The following is a 16,735-nucleotide window of genomic DNA, read 5'->3' as shown; positions in this document are numbered from 1 at the left end:
ATATGTGTCACTTTCTACCATGCAAAATGGAAAAGAGGTGTTCCAAGCAGTCAGAGCCACTGTTAGTACCAATTCCATTTTATTTGCCATATTACCACATTGGGAAGATCTTTGGTATCAGGCCAGGCTCTTTCTCATTGCCTGGGTAAGATATGCTCAACCCTCCTGGTAGTGCTTTTTACCAAAAGCTTGCTTTTAAAACTTCCTTTTCAGCTGGGTGTGGTGACACACGTTTGTAATCCCAGCATTTGGGAGGCTGAGACAGGAGGATCGCGGACAGCCTCAGCTACTTAGTGAGGCCCTTTGCAACTCAGTGAGACCCTGTTTCAAAATAAAGAATAAAAAATAGGGCTGAGGGTGTAGCTCGCAGGTAGAATGCTCCTGGGTTTCATCCCTAGTGCCACAATAAGTAAGTAAGTAAATAAATAAATAAATAAATAAAATAAAACTTCCTTCTCAAAGCTTTAGGGTTTTTTTTAAAAAATTTAGAGCATCAAAATATATCTCTGAAAACCTTTTGAGATTCTTATGGCTCTTTACGTAACTGCCATAGGGGACCTCAAAACCAGAAATGAGATTTTCTGTATGATATTCAAGCTGAAGATTGTGAGACACACACATGGGCACAAGTGAGGCCCTAAAAGAAAAAGAATACAAGTTATCTTCAAGGTTTCACTTTACCAACCAACACCAAGGCTTTCTCTCTCTGTTAAGCACTGAACTGTGCTTCTGTGTAGCTCTGCTGTTGTTCCAGCTGCCTCCCGCCCCCTGGTCCCACTCTGGCTCTACACACCAAGGGACGAGTCACTTTTGTATCCAGTCACCATGTCTTGAAGACCACCTTTTTTCTATTTGGTACTGGAGACTGAACCGAGGGATGTTCTACTTCTGAGCTACATTCCCAGCCCTATTTTATTTTGAAACAAGGTCTTGCTAGTTGCTGAGGGTCTCACTAAAATTGTTGAGGCTGACCTCAAACCTGGATCCTCCTGTCTCAACCACCCAAGTACTGAAATTACAGGTGTGGACCACCATGCCCCGCTTGTGTCTAGCACTGAACTAACACTTATACGTAGGGCAGGGCTTTACAAAGGCAAGCGAAACACAATCTCTATCAAGACACTTGCTTTTCAGAGGCGAGAACAGACAAATAGATGGTGGTTATAAAAAACGAACTGATAATGGTCCTAATAATGCACTAAGAGGTAAAAGATTGTAAGAGGAAGATGAAATTTTCCAGAGAAAACTGAGAAAGCTTCTGAAAGAAGCAGAATTTGGAGATAATTGGAGGCAAATACTGGTGAAGGTAGGTACACCAAACCAACCCAGAGAACAGCAGGGACAAAGAGTGAGACAGGATGAGCTGAAAGCAGCCAGAGGCCCGTGGTGCGCTGCAGCTAGGGTGAACTCGGCAACATAACGGGGGACTAGCCTGAGTGCCGGGCTGAAGAGATGCAATCTGCCCTCTCGGAAGGAGGACAACAGGACGCGCCTCTTCCTTAAATGTCCACTGAGTCATGGGCTAGAAGAACACAATAACTGTTGCAGTTATGCGAGGCCAGTAATAAATATTCAAGACATGAAAGCAACACTTTCTCAAACAAAGGGGATGGTGGCAACAGATAATTCCAAGTGAACAGAGTCAGACCTCTTGTTGTCTTTCATGGAAATAATCACTTCAGTTTTCTACTGGTCCATCTTGATTGCTGGCTCAGCCCTTCGCACACTTTATGAGTATCATAATGCCAAAGCAGTCAAGAGGAAGGGAACAGGTGCATTCTTAAGCTGGTGTGGCAGTGACACCAGGGTCCCCTGCCACGGACGTACCTGAGAGCTCCGCCTGCAGCCTGGCAAGCTGGCCCCTGAGAAGATCTGTCTCCTTCAAGCTTCCTGTCAGCTGCACCTGCAGCTCCGTCTCCTTCTTTTGGTGAGCAGTCATTTTCAGCTGCAGGTGAGAGACCTGGGCGGTGGCTGCTGCTAACTCTTCTGTCACTTTGGCCTGAACAGCAACATAGGATGAGGTCACGCTAAACATTGGTCTTTGTCTCTGGGTGATGGCCCAACCTCACAGGACTCTAAGCTGACTGAACTGGTAGACCGGAAAGGAGCCAAGGCCACCTTCAACCTGCCTTGAGCCAAAAATCGAGCCTTAAAAATGTGCAAAGTCTCTGACTCCATTCCCTTGAAAAAATTTGTTCTTAGAGCTGGATGTGGTGGAGGACAAAATAAAAAGGGCTGGTGGTGTAGCTCAGAGGTAGAACAGGCCTGGGTTCAATCTCCGGTACTGCAAGAATACAAAACTAACATAAAATGCTAAAAGGCAGATTTGATTAAACAAATTACAGTACATGTATCTTGTAAGAAGCTATTAAAAATGGTGTTTGAAAAGAATACTATATAGCATGAAATAGTCACAACCTATTGTTAAATGACGGATAAAATTATCAAACAGTATGTTAGATAATTCTCTTCTTATAAAATGAGCACTTATTTACATGAAGAAGAGAGTTTAAATGATAAATTTTGTTCTAAACTATACTGTCAACCTTTTTTATTTTGAAACAAGGTCTCACTAGGTTGTTGAGGCTGGCCTCAATCTTGTGACCCTCCTGACTCAGCCTCCCAAGTACTGGGATTACAGGTGTTCAACACTGCACCCTGTTGAATGACAAGTTTTTTGCAATAGCTAATCTACACAGAATTATAGGTGGTTTATTTTTTCTTCTTGCTTATAAGATTATATATTTTATAAATGATTCTTTTGAAAAGATGTTTTTACAGCTGCTCAAAAATCCTAAAAATATGAAAAATAAACTGAGAAGTCTCTGACATCCCTACCTACTACTTCTGCCTTGCCTCAAATAGGTAACCATATAGAAATTTATTTTTCATCTTTCCCTTTTGTATAAAGTAACACTTCACACAATTATATTAATATTTGTATAAAGTACAAATATTTAAGTGTTACTTTATACAAATATTAATATAATTGTCCCCCCCTACTTTTATATAAACCAGGAGCAAACTACATACACTCTCTACTAGTACATAGATATTTCTCCTCTTCCTTTTTAAAATATCTGTATAGTATTCTACCACAAAAATGTATCATAGTTTATCTCTACAATAGTATACTTGGTTGTTTTCTGACTCTTGTCATTACACAAGATACCAATGAATAATCCCAGCTATACTTGTTCATTTCACGTGCATGCAGGAGCGCTTTTAGGAGAGTCTCAGATGCAGAACGGCTAGATCAAAGAGTAAATGTTTCTTCAATTTTGTATATCATCATTAGTTCCCCTCCATTCTATGCTCCTACTAATTGCACCAACACTAGTCAAAAACTTGAATTTCTACCAACCTGAAAGATTAGAAATGGTATTCATGCTATTTTCTAACTTTTATATAATGAACATGCATTTTTTTTTTTTTTATGGTACCGGGGGTGGAAGGCAGGGGCTTTCTACCTCTGTGCTATATTCCCAGACCTATTTTATATTTTATTTGGAAACAGGGTCTCACTAAGTTGCTGAGAGCCTCACTAAGTAGCTGAGGCTGTTTTCGAACCTGTGCGATCCTCCTGTCTCAGCCTCCCAAGCGCGGGGATTACAAGTGTGCGCCACCACGACCAGTGAACATGCATTTTTTTTAAATAAGAAAAGAATATTTTAAAATTTAAATTGAAAGCTGGGTGTAGCAGCACACACTTGTAATCCCAGTACTCGGGAGGCTAAGACAGGAGCTAAGGCCAGCCTCAGCTATTTAGTGAGGCCCTCTGCAACTTAGTGAGACCCTGTTTCAAAATAAAGAATAAGCACCGGGCATGGTGGTGCACACATGTAATCCCCGCTCTTGGAAGGCAGAGACAGGAGGATCGCGCAGGTTCGAAGCTAGGCACTCTGGCTTAGGAGACCCTGTTTTCAAATAAAAATATAAAAAATAAGTGTGGGAGTGTGGCCCGGAGGTAGAAGGGTTTCCAGGAACCCCAGTACCACCAAAAATAAATAAATAAAGAAAGAAAGAAAGAAAGAAAGAAAGAAAGAAAGAAAGAAAGAAAGAAAGAATAAAATATAAAGCTGGAATTGTAGCTCAGAGGTAGAATGACCGTGAGTTCAATCCCCAGTACTGCAAAAATTAATCAATCAATTAATTCAATTTAAATTGAATGCCTTCAAAGATAATTAACTTCTGAGTCTACAATTTCTCCTAAGAGCACAACACTTTAACCTCCTTGACTACTTCAAATATTCTAAATGGGACTCTACACTAACCAGGCATGGACCAGAACCTATAAAGGACCTATGTATTTTCAAGTAGCATATGAGGAAACTGAATTGACTACCTGGAAAATCCTCTAATGATATTCTGAACATTAGGATGATGATGATGATGATTAAAAGGATGGTCAATACAGAGGAATAGTAAACAGAGAACAAATGCCACTCCATTTAAGCTGGGCGTGGTGTTGTGCACTTGTAATCCCAGTACTTGAGAGGCTGAAATAGAAAGATTGTAGGTTCACGGCTAGCCTCAGCTACTTAGTAAGGCTCTCCACAACTTAATGAAACCCTGTTTCAAAATAAAGAATAAAAATAGGTCTGGCGGTATAGCTTGGAGTTAGAATGCCCTTGGGTTCAATCCCTAGTACTGCAACCCCCCCAAAAAAACCCAAAACAAACAACAATAAAAAAAAAAAACCTTCATTTCACTTGAACTGAGATGTGCCCAGAGTGTAGCAGAAATCAGATGGCAGGGAGGCAGTGATGGTTGCTCAGTAGCAACAGATCTTGACACCTGGACATCTTATTTATTTCTAAAGTTGGACTCTCTTCTCTCCCATATATTTATTGCTACCATTATTACTACTCCTGCACTATTATACACTATGCACATTTTACAGCTCTCTACTTTATTATCATTTGTGCCTTCTTAATAGTATCCACCTGTTTTAAAAAGTATTTATTCCTTGCCTTATCCCAAATCCTTTAATGTGTTTCTAATTCCCATTTAAAATGTGACACTTTGACTTCTAAAGATGAGGAAAACAAAACAAATTAAAGTTATTCACTAATAACAGTACAAGGACCATTCTCACAAGACCTTTCAGCTGCTAATACCCCTGAAAGGGACACATTCTAAAGGACAGGCAATGGAATGGTCACTCTTACACCAAAGGACAAGCAAGGTGGAAGGTAGCACTCAGAAACATTCTTTAAATCTCAGGTCCTCAGCTAGAACATCTATTAGAACAGTAAGAATTAGCTGGGCATGGTGACACACACTTGTAATTCCAGCATTTGGGAGGCTGAGACAGAAGGATCATGGTTCTCGGCCAGCCTCAGCTACTTTGTGAGGCCCTTTGCAACTAAGTGAGACCCTGTTTCAAAATAAAGAATAAAAAATAGGGTTGGGGGTATAACTCAGAGGTAAAACCCTCTGGGTTCCATCCCCATTACTGCAAAAAAAACCCCATAAAAATTAATACTTTCACCCCAAAACACATGTACATGCACAAAAAGAACAGTTATACAATAGCTGGGTATGGTGACACACGCTTGTAATCCCTGCATTTGGGAGGCTGAGACAGGAGAATTGTGATTCACGGACAGCCTCACCTACTTAGTGAGGCCCTTGCAACTCAGTGATACCCTGTTTCAAAATAAAGAATAAAAAATAGGGCAGGGGGTGTAGCTCGGAGGTCAAATGCCCCTGGGTTCCATCTCCAGTACCACACACACACACACGAAAGAATAGTAATATATTAACAATGAATGTAATTGAGGAAAGAATTATGAGTGATTTCTTTTTTGTTTGCTTATCTATATTTTCTAAATTTTCCAAAATGAACACTCGCAACTTCTATAAGCAGAAAAAAATGTGTATACGGGTATGTATGTATTTACATAATTACATTTAAAAGAAGTTAAAATAGGCATTATCAAGTGAGGAAGAAAAACAGAGACCTACACAGTGGATGGGATGGCTCCCTGATTCCCACCCTGGACCAAATTCCGCTGCTGCCGTGGAGAGCTGGGAAAAGAAAGCAATGACAGGAAGAGAAGTTGAGAAAAACAAGTGGGAAAGGCATTCGAATTAGAAACAGGAGCAGAGAGAGATGGCAATTTGACACAGGAAGGAACATGCTGACTAGAAGGGAGGTCTGAGCAAGTCCCACCCTCTCTGGGCCTCTGTAAAGTAAGATTCACCTGGATGGCCCCTAAGAGCTCTTCCAGTTTCAACCATTATTCTATGTATGATGTGAATATTAATCCCATCATAGAGAGAATAATTTCATTTATGAAATATTCACTGAGCACTCAACCATATCTCCCTTTAAGCCGAGACAGCACAAAGAGACTATTAGGTAAGAAAGAAAGCAAAAACCAAAACCAACAGGGAGAGTCAAGACTTAAGAAATGTCACTGAAATAGTGCTGGAGCATGTGGTATCTGGTACCCTAGTCATCAAGAGCGCTGATACTCAGCCCGGGAGATTCCCTCAAATATATTCATGTAAAGTGTGGGTATTCTCTCAGATTTTTGCTGTAAAGTGTGGCACCTAGAACCTAGTGGGTGCTTGCCAGCTGTTAGCTGTGATTCCTGTTGTTGTTATTATTATGACTACTGCTGTTTTTCCTGCTATGAATAGAACATGTACTGGGTTCAATGCATTATGCCAAAACACCTTTGGGGTTTAGCAACATGAAAACACTGGAGTGGATTAACAAGCTAATTCAGGGGTTGGCAAACTATGACCCATGGGCCAAATTGGCCTACTACCCATTTTTGTAAACACAGTTTTATTGAAGCACACACAGTAATATTCAATATGAGTCACATGCTGCATTTATTAAAAACAAAGGTGTCAAGAAGGTAGGCATGGTGACGCATGCATGTAGTCCAAGCTATTTGGGAGGATGAGGCAGAAGGATCACTTGATCCCATGAATTCAAGACCAGCCTGGGCAATACAGTGAGATCCCATCACAAACAAACAAAACAACACACACACACACACACACACACACACACACACACACACATGTCCAGCTGCCACTTCCAAAGACTGTGACAATAGAAGCAAATAATATACCAGGATAGATATCAGAATCCAGGGGAACTTTTAGGTTTTATCTTAGCTAGATTCACTAAATTAGAATCGCTGGAGGTAGGGCTTAATAATATATAGTCCTAATCAGGCTCTCAAAGTGATTCTGAGGCAGCTAGCACACTGGGGAGCCACTCAAGGACAAGTTATAGTAACCATTTGAGACCTAAATAGTAAAGACTAACAAGCCTGAGGGAAAAAAGAAAAGAAAAAACAAAAGCAGCATGGCAGAGCACGCCTGTAATTCTAGTACTTGGGCGGCTGAGACAGAAGGATCGAAGGTTTGAGACCAGCCTTAGCAACTAAGTGAGACCTTCAGCAACTCAGTGAGATCCTGCTTCAAAATAAAAAATACAAAGGGCTAGAATGGGGTGTAGCTCAGAGGTAGAATGTTTCTGGGTTCAATTCCCAGTACCAAATTAAAAAGAAAAGAAAAAACAAAGAAGAGAATAAATAAATAGGTAAATAAGTGCAGAGAAAGGAGAAATAGGAAAAGTACATCGTGTGGGGTGTCGTGAAATGACCGTGGTACCTCTTGATGTCAATGTTACAGGCTACTAATCTTGATCTAGGCATTAGCAGTCAGCCACAACAAGGGATGGCTTACAGTAGCAACTGGAGAGAAACACCATCAGTACTGGACAGGGCTGTGCCGGGCAAGACACCGCTTACTTGATGTTACAGTGTCAAAGACATTACTTGTTTGTATACTACAGCTAAGGAAACATAAGGATTAGCCTAAAACACAAGTAAGAAATCTTTATCCTTGCCAGAATATGAGAAAGTGGGTGAGAATTCCACAAGTTATAAAGTGTATTTCATTCATCTTTTCCTGTTTTCAAGAAAAATTTGAATATAAAATACAAACTCTTTCTTAAAACTCTTGAGAAAGTAGCAGATTCAAGGGTCGAGATCACCCAGCTGAGGAGCAATCCATTCTGGGTAAAAGGTATCACTGGAGCAAGGACAGGAGGGTGGGCTGCAGAATTCGTTGGTCCCAATCCACAACCCACTAGGGTCCTCGCTGCGCCTCCACAAACCGGTCAAACTCCTAATTCTGAAAGACTGAAGTTACAGCCGCAGTCTGAAATGCTTTGGCAGACTCAGATGAAGGAACAAATTCAACACAGGTGAAGGAGCAAACTAGAAATCTTAAAATCCACCAAACACAACGGACACATTTGTAACTGGCCTAAGAAAAAGTTTGTTGATTTTGTCAATAGGATAAATTTAGTTTCTAGCAAACTGTAATTCTTTTTTTTCTTTTTTTAGTGGTACTGGGGGTAGAACCCAGGGGCTTTCTACCTCCAGGCTATACTCCCAGACCTTTTTTATATTTTATTTGGAAACAGGGTCTCACTAAGTTGCTGAAAGCCTCACTAAGTAGCAGAGGCTGGCTTCAAACCTGTGCGATCCTCCTGTCTCAGCCTCCCAAGTGCGGGGATTACAAGCGTGCGCCACCACGCCTGGCCCAAACTGTAATTCTTACCTTAATCAAATTACTAAAATCAGTGAGTTTTCTTTTAGTCTTTTTTTTTTTTTTTCTGGTGGAACCCAGAGGCTTTCTACCTCCGGGCTATACTCCCAGACCTTTTTTTTTTTTTTTAAATTTTATTTGGAAACAGGGTCTTACCACGTTGCTGGAAGCCTCACTGAGTAGCTGAGGCTGGCTTCAAACCCGTGCAATCCTCCTGTCTCAGCCTCCCAAGTGCAGGGATTAAAAGCATGCGCCACCACGCCTGGCTCTAATCTTTTTTTTTGAGACAGACTCTTACTATGTTACCCGGCTGGCTTCAAACTCCTAAGCTCAAGGGAACCTCCTGCCTCAGCCTCCCCAGGAATTCAGACAATGGGCATGTGCCATAACACCTAGCTGATCATTTTGTTGTTATTGTCACTGGTGATTGAACCTAGGGGCATACTACCTCTGAGCTACACCTCCAGCCCTATTTTATTCTTTTATTTTGAAACAGGGGCTCACTAAGTTGCAGGGTCCTCACAAATTGCTGAGGCTGGCCACAAGTACTAGGATTACAAACAGTGCCACCATGCCTGGCCCCATCATTATTATTATATGTGTTTGTGTGTGTGTGTGTGTGTGCACCACTGGGAGTGGAACCCAGGGGCTATTCTGCCTCCGGGCTTTACTTCCAGACCTTTTTTATATTTTATTTGGAAACAGGGTCTCACTAAGTTGCTGAGAGCCTCACTAAGTAGCTGAGGCTGGCTTCGAAGTTGTGCGATCCTCCTGTCTCAGCCTCCCAAGCGCGGGGATTGCAAGCGTGAGCCACCACGCCCAGCTTCCCATTGTTATTTTTTTATTCAACTTATTGCAAAACATATTATAAAATAGAAATGTGGATAATGAATAATTAAAAATCTGTTAGAAGATTTTTAGTAATAATTCCCAAATAACAAAAGTTCTTCTGAGATGCCACCTGTGAGGATGTGTGTAGGCCCCCTCCTTAGCTCAACACACGCAGCTGGGCTTTTCTCTGCCCGGTTACTTTACCTTCTCCTGTTCAGCATGCAAGACTCTTGCCTGTGTGTTTTCCGTGGCTGTTTGAAGTGAGTTGTTCCTTTTCTCCATCATCAGGTTACTCTGCTCAACATATCTGTGATAGAAATAAGGAAAAAGAGCACATTCATCAAGCATGAAACGTACGCCCAACACAGTGCAGCACATTCAGCTCCCACCCATCACTCTAGATCATCATCAAAATCAGCCAGAGACCATTTTGTTTCCCTTTTAACTGTAGTGATCAAGTCTGGAGGCAGCAAACTGGGCAGCAAACTGCTCCGCCTAATGAAGAGAAGAATTCATATAGGTATGTGGTAACAGAATGTGGGAGGAAAGAAACAAGAGTAAGACTGCAAGAAAGAGAAGAAAAGAAAGCCAGTCTCCAACCATCATACAGGAAAAAAGAAACGCTGGAGAACAGAAGTACGGGAAAATTATTAAGATGTTATGTTGCAGCATGTCTTCCTGACCCTCCAAATCTCCAGAAGGACCCACAAAATATAAAGTGTGCTAGCTGTGGTGATGCATACCTATAATACCAATACTTGGGAGGCTGAGAAAAGAGGATAGCAGGTTCAAGGCCAACCTCAGCAACTTAGTAAAACCCTCAGCAACTTAGTGAGACCATGTTTCAAAATAAAAAATAAGGGATTGTGGCTTGGAAGTAGAATGTCCTTGAGTTCAATCCCTAGTACAAAAAAAAAATCATTGAATACTTGGGTTTTATATGGAAATCAGTGAGGTTCTGGTTGATTTCTAGTTGATACGATAGAGTCCCACCCACAAGGGGGAAGAGTGAGTCAAGCTTAATGTCAGAGTTTTCTAAGTATTAAAACTGCTTTTAAAGATGAGGAAACCAGGGCCTGCAGGAATAAACAAGATGGCCAAAGCCACACAATAAATGAAAGGCAGAGCCAGAAATCAAGCACTGTCTGCCTTACATGCTAGCCCATTGAGTTCTTTCTCCTAACACAGAAAACAGGCAATAATTCATATGACAAGCAGGAAACAGAAATAGTAGAAATGAGGCAGGATGTGGCTCAGTGATGGAGCATATGCTCATCATGTGCAAGGCCCTGGGCTCAATCCTTGGCATCACCACCAAAAAGTAGAAATACATGTACACTGCACTAAATAACCATGCGCATTAACTCGGGCATTTACACCTTAAACCCTTGGTCCATCCTGGCCAGGCCCCGTACCTGTCATTACCTCTGATTCCGTTCAATTAGTTCACTAATCTTGTCATTCTGCTCTTCTATTCGACTGCTCTTCTCAAGGATCTCTTGCTTCAATCTTTCATTTTCCTAAATTCAAAATATATGATGTATAAGGTACGTATCTTAAGAGAAAAGTGCCACATAAAAGGGAATCCACTTGAACTGACAGGTGACATTGTTAACACACCTTGGTACAAAAAACTATAACCTATGTCCACATAGATATAATAGTTAACACATCAAATTACATTCAATGGATACAAATCACACCAATGGACTGAGTGTATAAATAGCTATAAAATGAAGAAAATTCTGAAATAGGGCCCAAAAACCATGTTTCCTTCTGATCAAATTAAGCCATAATGAATTCTCCAGAATTTTCTAACCCAGTGTAGCACTTATCATGTGCTATCTATTTCTGGGGTAGAGGTCTTAAAGGTAACATACCTGGGGAGAAAGCACGGGCAGGACCGTCAGCGGGGTGTTCACTCAGTCCTCCTTACCTGAATGATTCGCTGAATGTTGCTCAGAATCATGCTTGTTTCCATCGTAACTGACATGCTGGGAATAAGCATGGAATTGCCAACATTATTCTTCTGTAACTCTTCAACCTACAAAAGGGATGCCCAAAAGACCTCGTGAGAAAGCTTAGAACAGAGAAATACCATGCGCTCAAGATTCACCCACTACCTCCAAGCTATACCCCAGCCCAATTTTATTCTTTTATTTAGAGCCTCACTAAGTTGCTGAGAGTGGCTTCAAACCTAAAATACTCCTGTCTCATCTTCCCAAGTACTGAGATTACAAGTGTGCACCACCAAGCCCACTTAACCACCTTTTTGAGAGGGCTAATCCGTTTCTGAGACAATCTCTCAATGTAAGTTAGAGTTTTTTTCCTGCTAACTGGATTCCAAAATAAAAATACCTATTCTTCGAGGGAACTTATCTACTAACTACTGAGTACAGGAAATGAAAGGAGAACTTACCGATAGCTTTGGCTACTCCGGAGTTATGCCCCATCTACACCCTACTCTCAACATGGCCCCAGCTCTGACTCAGTCACCTTAGTCATGAGATGATCCATCTTATCCGCCACTTTGCTCACTGCCATCCGAATTTCAGTGTTCTGCTGCCTGGCTTCCGTCATGAGAAACGAAGCCATATCACCTGATCCTAAACAGACATAAGCCAGAGATACTTACAAAACTGGAGCTGATGAAGCTGTATGAGAATTTTTTAAAAAGTAAAGGAAAGAAAGAAATGAATATTTCCATGGAACTACTAGGTGATTTCACACTGTTCGGAGAGGATGAAGAAGCTAGTAGAGGTGAAGGCTCCAAAGCTAACAATAACTGATGTGTCAAGGGCCAAGGGCCACGGGCTAGTTAGTGCAAGGACGTGTCTGCCTACTCTAGACTGCCATAGACCTGCCATAGCTCACGTTGCTTCCCTGTTCATCCAACTGTAGGCCAAGAATTTTACAGGCACAAGGAATACAGCAATGAATTAAATATGTTTCTTGCCCTTGGTGAGCTTCCAGTCCAATGGGGAGAGTGACATGTAAACAGATCATTAAGACAAAGTATTGCCGGGCATGGTGGCGCACGCTTATAATCCCCGTGCCTGGGAGGCGGAGACAGGAGGATCATGCTGGTTTGGAGCCAGCCTCGCTGGCTTAAGAGACCCTGTTTCCAAATAAAAAACTATAAAAAAAAAATAGGTCTGGGAGTGTAGCCCGGAGGTAGAAGGGCTTTCAGGAACCCAGTACCACCAAAAAAAAAAAAAAAAAAAAAAAAAAAGGCAGAGTATTTTAAGCACAAGTAGCACTTAAAAAGTAAGATTAGCCGGGCGTGGTGGCACAGGCTTGTAATCCCCGCGCTTGGGAGGCGGAGACAGGAGGATCGCGCAGGTTCGAAGCCAGCCACGCTGGCTTAAGAGACCCTGTTTCAAAAATATAAAATAGGTCTGGGAGTGTAGCCCGGAGGTAGAAGGGCTTCCAGGACCCCCAGTACCACACACACACAAAAAAAAGTAAGATTAACCCTTTGGCAACATTCATATACAGGTGTGTCTCTGGGAAGAAAGGACGGAGGGATGGTGACAGTCAGAGAAGGCTCCCCAGAGGCGATGACAGTTTTGATGGATGAAAAAGGGTTTCCTAGATGGCAAAGGGAGAGGGCCCCCAGACAATGGCTTCATACAGGAAGCCCTCCTCACTCTGGAACCACAAGCTACACTGAAGGATATACCTGCTCCCTCCTACCACTGCCCGAATGCCCAGGTGATTACCAAATAAAAGACAAACTTCAGAACAAAGCAAGATAACATCACAGCTTGGTTCCATTTCATTTGCTTTGTTTATACAAGACACCCACACTTGTACATGCGTACACAATATATGAAAAGCTACCCAAGTTCACTGTTAATGATGATTTTCTATGATCAGGAGGTTTAATGATTGGAAAAGTAACTCTTCTATAGTATTTGACATTTTTATAAAAGTATATTGTTTTGATAATTTAAAAGTTTTAACAAAGTGGCTTTCACTTGAGTTACTGAACACCCACAAGCAACCTTCATGCTTTCTCCTAATTTCTTACAGTGTTGATTCTTTTACTGTGTCCTATAAACTCCAGCCACTCTGGCAAAGAAAGTAAAAGGCTGGTAGGTGGAAGAAAATGCAAGAAACAAACACAAGAAGACTCTGGGGGTGATGAAAATGTTCTAAAACGACTTTGGCGATGGAGGCACAACTCAGAAAACTCTGAAATATCTTTGAATTGTTCACGTAAAATGAGTAAATTATATGATATACAAATTACATCTCAACAAACACAAACAAAATGTAGAGAGTTTGGGGGGTAAAAACAAAACTGGATATAAGAAAGGAGAGCACAGCAAGGGCAAAAGGTGAGGGGTGAAGGGAATGTCTGCCTACCTTGAAAATGGGGAGCCTGGGAGAGCGGAGCCGGGTACAAGGGCCGAACAGGCTGCAACTGTGAGGTGACCGTGGAGGCCTGGGGATACGTGTAGGCTTGCATACCTGCATAGGGCTGAGGGAGGGCCATGTTACTGCTGATTTAGGAAACGTTCATGGTTTTCTTTTTGCTCATAGTTTCCTGTGGTGGAACAAAGTGGATAAGCTGGGAGGAGACACAAATTTTTAAAACTGGAGATGAATGAGACCAGGGTTAGAGTGTGGGTAAGAAATGCAGCAGAGCTATCTAAGGAACCTAGTAATCCCCGACCCTGAAATTGAGGGATAAGTATTTGGGGTCACTCCCCAGTCCTCTGGTGATGTGATTTAATATAGTAGGAATTCATTCCTCACCATCAGGCCTATTGCTTAAAAAATTTTAAACCAGGCCTGGTAGAGCACACCTGAAATCCCAGTAGTTGGGAGGCTGAGCCAGGAGGGCCATCGGTTCCAGGCCAGCCTCAGCAACTTAGCAAGGCCTTCAGGAACTTATTGAGACCCTATTTCAAAATAAATAAGGCTGGGGGTGTAGCTCAGCATAATGCCCTTCAGTTCAATTCCCAGTCACACACACACACACACACACACACACACACACACACACACTCTCTCTCTCTCTCTCTCTCTCTCTCTCTCTCTCTCTCACACACACACACACACACACACACGAGAGAGAGAGAGAGAGAGAGAGAGAGAGAGAGAGAGAGTGTGTGTGTGTGTGTGTGTGCGTGTGCGTGTGTGAAATCTAGGATAGGTCATGGTGGCATGCAGTTGTATCCCAGCAACTTGGAAAGCTGAGGCAGGAAGACTGCAAGTTCCACTCTAACCTAGGCAACCTAGTGAGACTCTGTCTCAAAATTAAAATTAAAAAGGGTTACGATGGCCAGCACAGTGGTACACACCTATAATCCTAGTACTTGGGAGCCTGAGACAGGAGGACTGTAGGTTCAAGTCGGGCTTTAACAACTTAGCAAGGCCTTGTTTCAAAATAAAAAATAAATCAGGGCTGTAGGTATAGCTGAGTAGTATAATACCCCTCAGTTCAATCCCAAGAACCACAAAAAGAAAAAAAAAAAGGGCTCTGATGTAGCTCAATGGTAGAGTGCTCCTGGGTTCAATCCTGTACTGCCCATAAAAATTTAAAAAAAAGGAAAAAAAACTGAATACTAAACAAACTGATTAGTTTCTGTTGCAGCAAAAAATGAGAAGTGTTCACTAAGATTCCAAACAAACCAGCCAGTTTCCAAAGGATGCCTTTCCCCTGCTAGATTCCGATGCTTATCAGTGTGACCAAGAGCTCTCATTTTCCTCTGACCCTCAGTCACCTCAACTGTAAAATGACTAAGTGAAGCTGCAGAGGTAAAGTCCTTAATAACTGGCAGATTAAGTCCCGCAATAATAAGCTGTCATTTTAACAAGAATAGTTATTTTTCCTTGAAATAAGGAAATCCAGATTACTTTCAGGGACAGATATAATAACCCACCTATTATTTAAAACAAACAAAACAAAATAAAACAAAACCATAGTCTATGAAAAGTAATTCTCCACTGAAGAGGAAAGAGGATTTTTTTAGTTTTGATACGCCCATCCTAGCAGCGGATAGCCTGCCCACCATCGTTCCCGCCCCTCCATAAAGAATCACCAAGAAACCTAGCCCCTGTTGCTTAATGGGAGTGTGTCTTACTCATCGTGTGCTGAGGCAGGAGAAAGAGCCACTACAGGGCACACAGGATACTCCCTCTGCCATCTGTGACAGCAGAAGAAAATGTACTGTAAGAGACCACTTTGGGGGAATAATAGACAGCAGATTCCAGCTCAAATGGATTTCCTATATAACTTCCTCCCTCAATACACAGACATTCTTTTTATTTTCTTCTTCTTCTTTTGGTACTGGGGATTGAACCCAGAGGCATTCTACCTCCATGCTACATCTCCAGCCTGATTTTATTTCTTACTTGGAAACAGGGTTTACTAGGTTGCTGAGAGCCTCACTAAGTGGCTGAGCCTGGCTGTGAACCAGTGATCCTCCTGTTTCAGCCTCCAAGTGTTGGGATTACAAGTAGGCAACATCATGCCTACCTAACCCACAGACATTCTGCTGAATACTGTGCAGAATGTTAACTTATCACCTCTTTGATAGAAAAGAACAGAGAGATGAATAAACACCCCTCAAAAGTTCTACGTGTGGCCGGGCGTGGTGGCGCACGCTTGTAATCCCAGCATTCTGGAGGCTGAGACAGGAGGATCACAGTTTGCGGCCAGCCTCAGCTACTTAGTGAGGCCCTTTGCAACTCAGTGAGACCCGGTTTCAAAATAAAGAATAAAAAATAGGGCAGGGGGTGTAACTCGGAGGTTGAATGCCCCTGGGTTTCATCCCCAGACCCTCAAAAACAAAACAAAATAAAACAAAAAACAACAACAAAAACAAAACTTGTATGTGTGAAAAGGAAAGGTGCATACATTGACTGCACTTTACTAGATGCTTTAAGCCTCTGCTGTGCCAGGCTTAGTTAGGCCTTGTACTAGGTATTCTGCTTATTCTTACATTTAATTTTTTTGTGTGTGTGGGACTAGGGATCAAACCAGAGGAGTTTTACCTCCAAGCTACACCCTTAATACTATTTTATTTTATTTATTTATTTATTTATTTATTTATTTTTGCGGGTCTGAGGATGGAACCCAGGGGCATTCTACCTCCAAGTTAAACCCCCAGCCCTATTTTTTATTCTTTATTTTGAAATAGGGTCTCACTGAGTTGCAAAGGGCCTCACTAAGTAGCTGAGGCTGGCTGCAAACTGCGATTCACCTGTCTCAGCTTCCCAGATGCTGGGATTACAAGCGTGCACCACCACACCCAGCTTTTATTTATTATTTTGAAACAAATGCTCTTTAAGTTGTTGAGGGCCT

General features: G+C 41.9%; 1 protein-coding gene across 1 annotated transcript in view; it reads right to left on the bottom strand.

The window, feature by feature from the left end:
- FKBP15 (FKBP prolyl isomerase family member 15) overlaps positions 1–16,735 on the bottom strand; it is a gene marked incomplete at both ends in the record, with an annotated part of 85,119 nt that overhangs the window by 13,450 nt on the left and 54,934 nt on the right. Inside the window, 6 exons of the mRNA XM_080709157.1 lie at positions 1,828–1,999; positions 9,622–9,724; positions 10,843–10,937; positions 11,354–11,461; positions 11,914–12,023; positions 13,789–13,903. Of these exons, the coding sequence (XP_080565283.1) occupies positions 1,828–1,999; positions 9,622–9,724; positions 10,843–10,937; positions 11,354–11,461; positions 11,914–12,023; positions 13,789–13,903 (703 nt within the window). The remainder of the gene's footprint in view (positions 1–1,827; positions 2,000–9,621; positions 9,725–10,842; positions 10,938–11,353; positions 11,462–11,913; positions 12,024–13,788; positions 13,904–16,735) is intronic.

The sequence above is a fragment of the Muscardinus avellanarius genome, assembly GCF_963383645.1.
Source record: "Muscardinus avellanarius genome assembly, chromosome: 13".
Taxonomy (NCBI): Eukaryota; Metazoa; Chordata; class Mammalia; order Rodentia; family Gliridae; genus Muscardinus; species Muscardinus avellanarius.
Note: the sequence above shows the minus strand (reverse complement) of the source record. Positions and strands in the feature narration are given on the sequence as shown.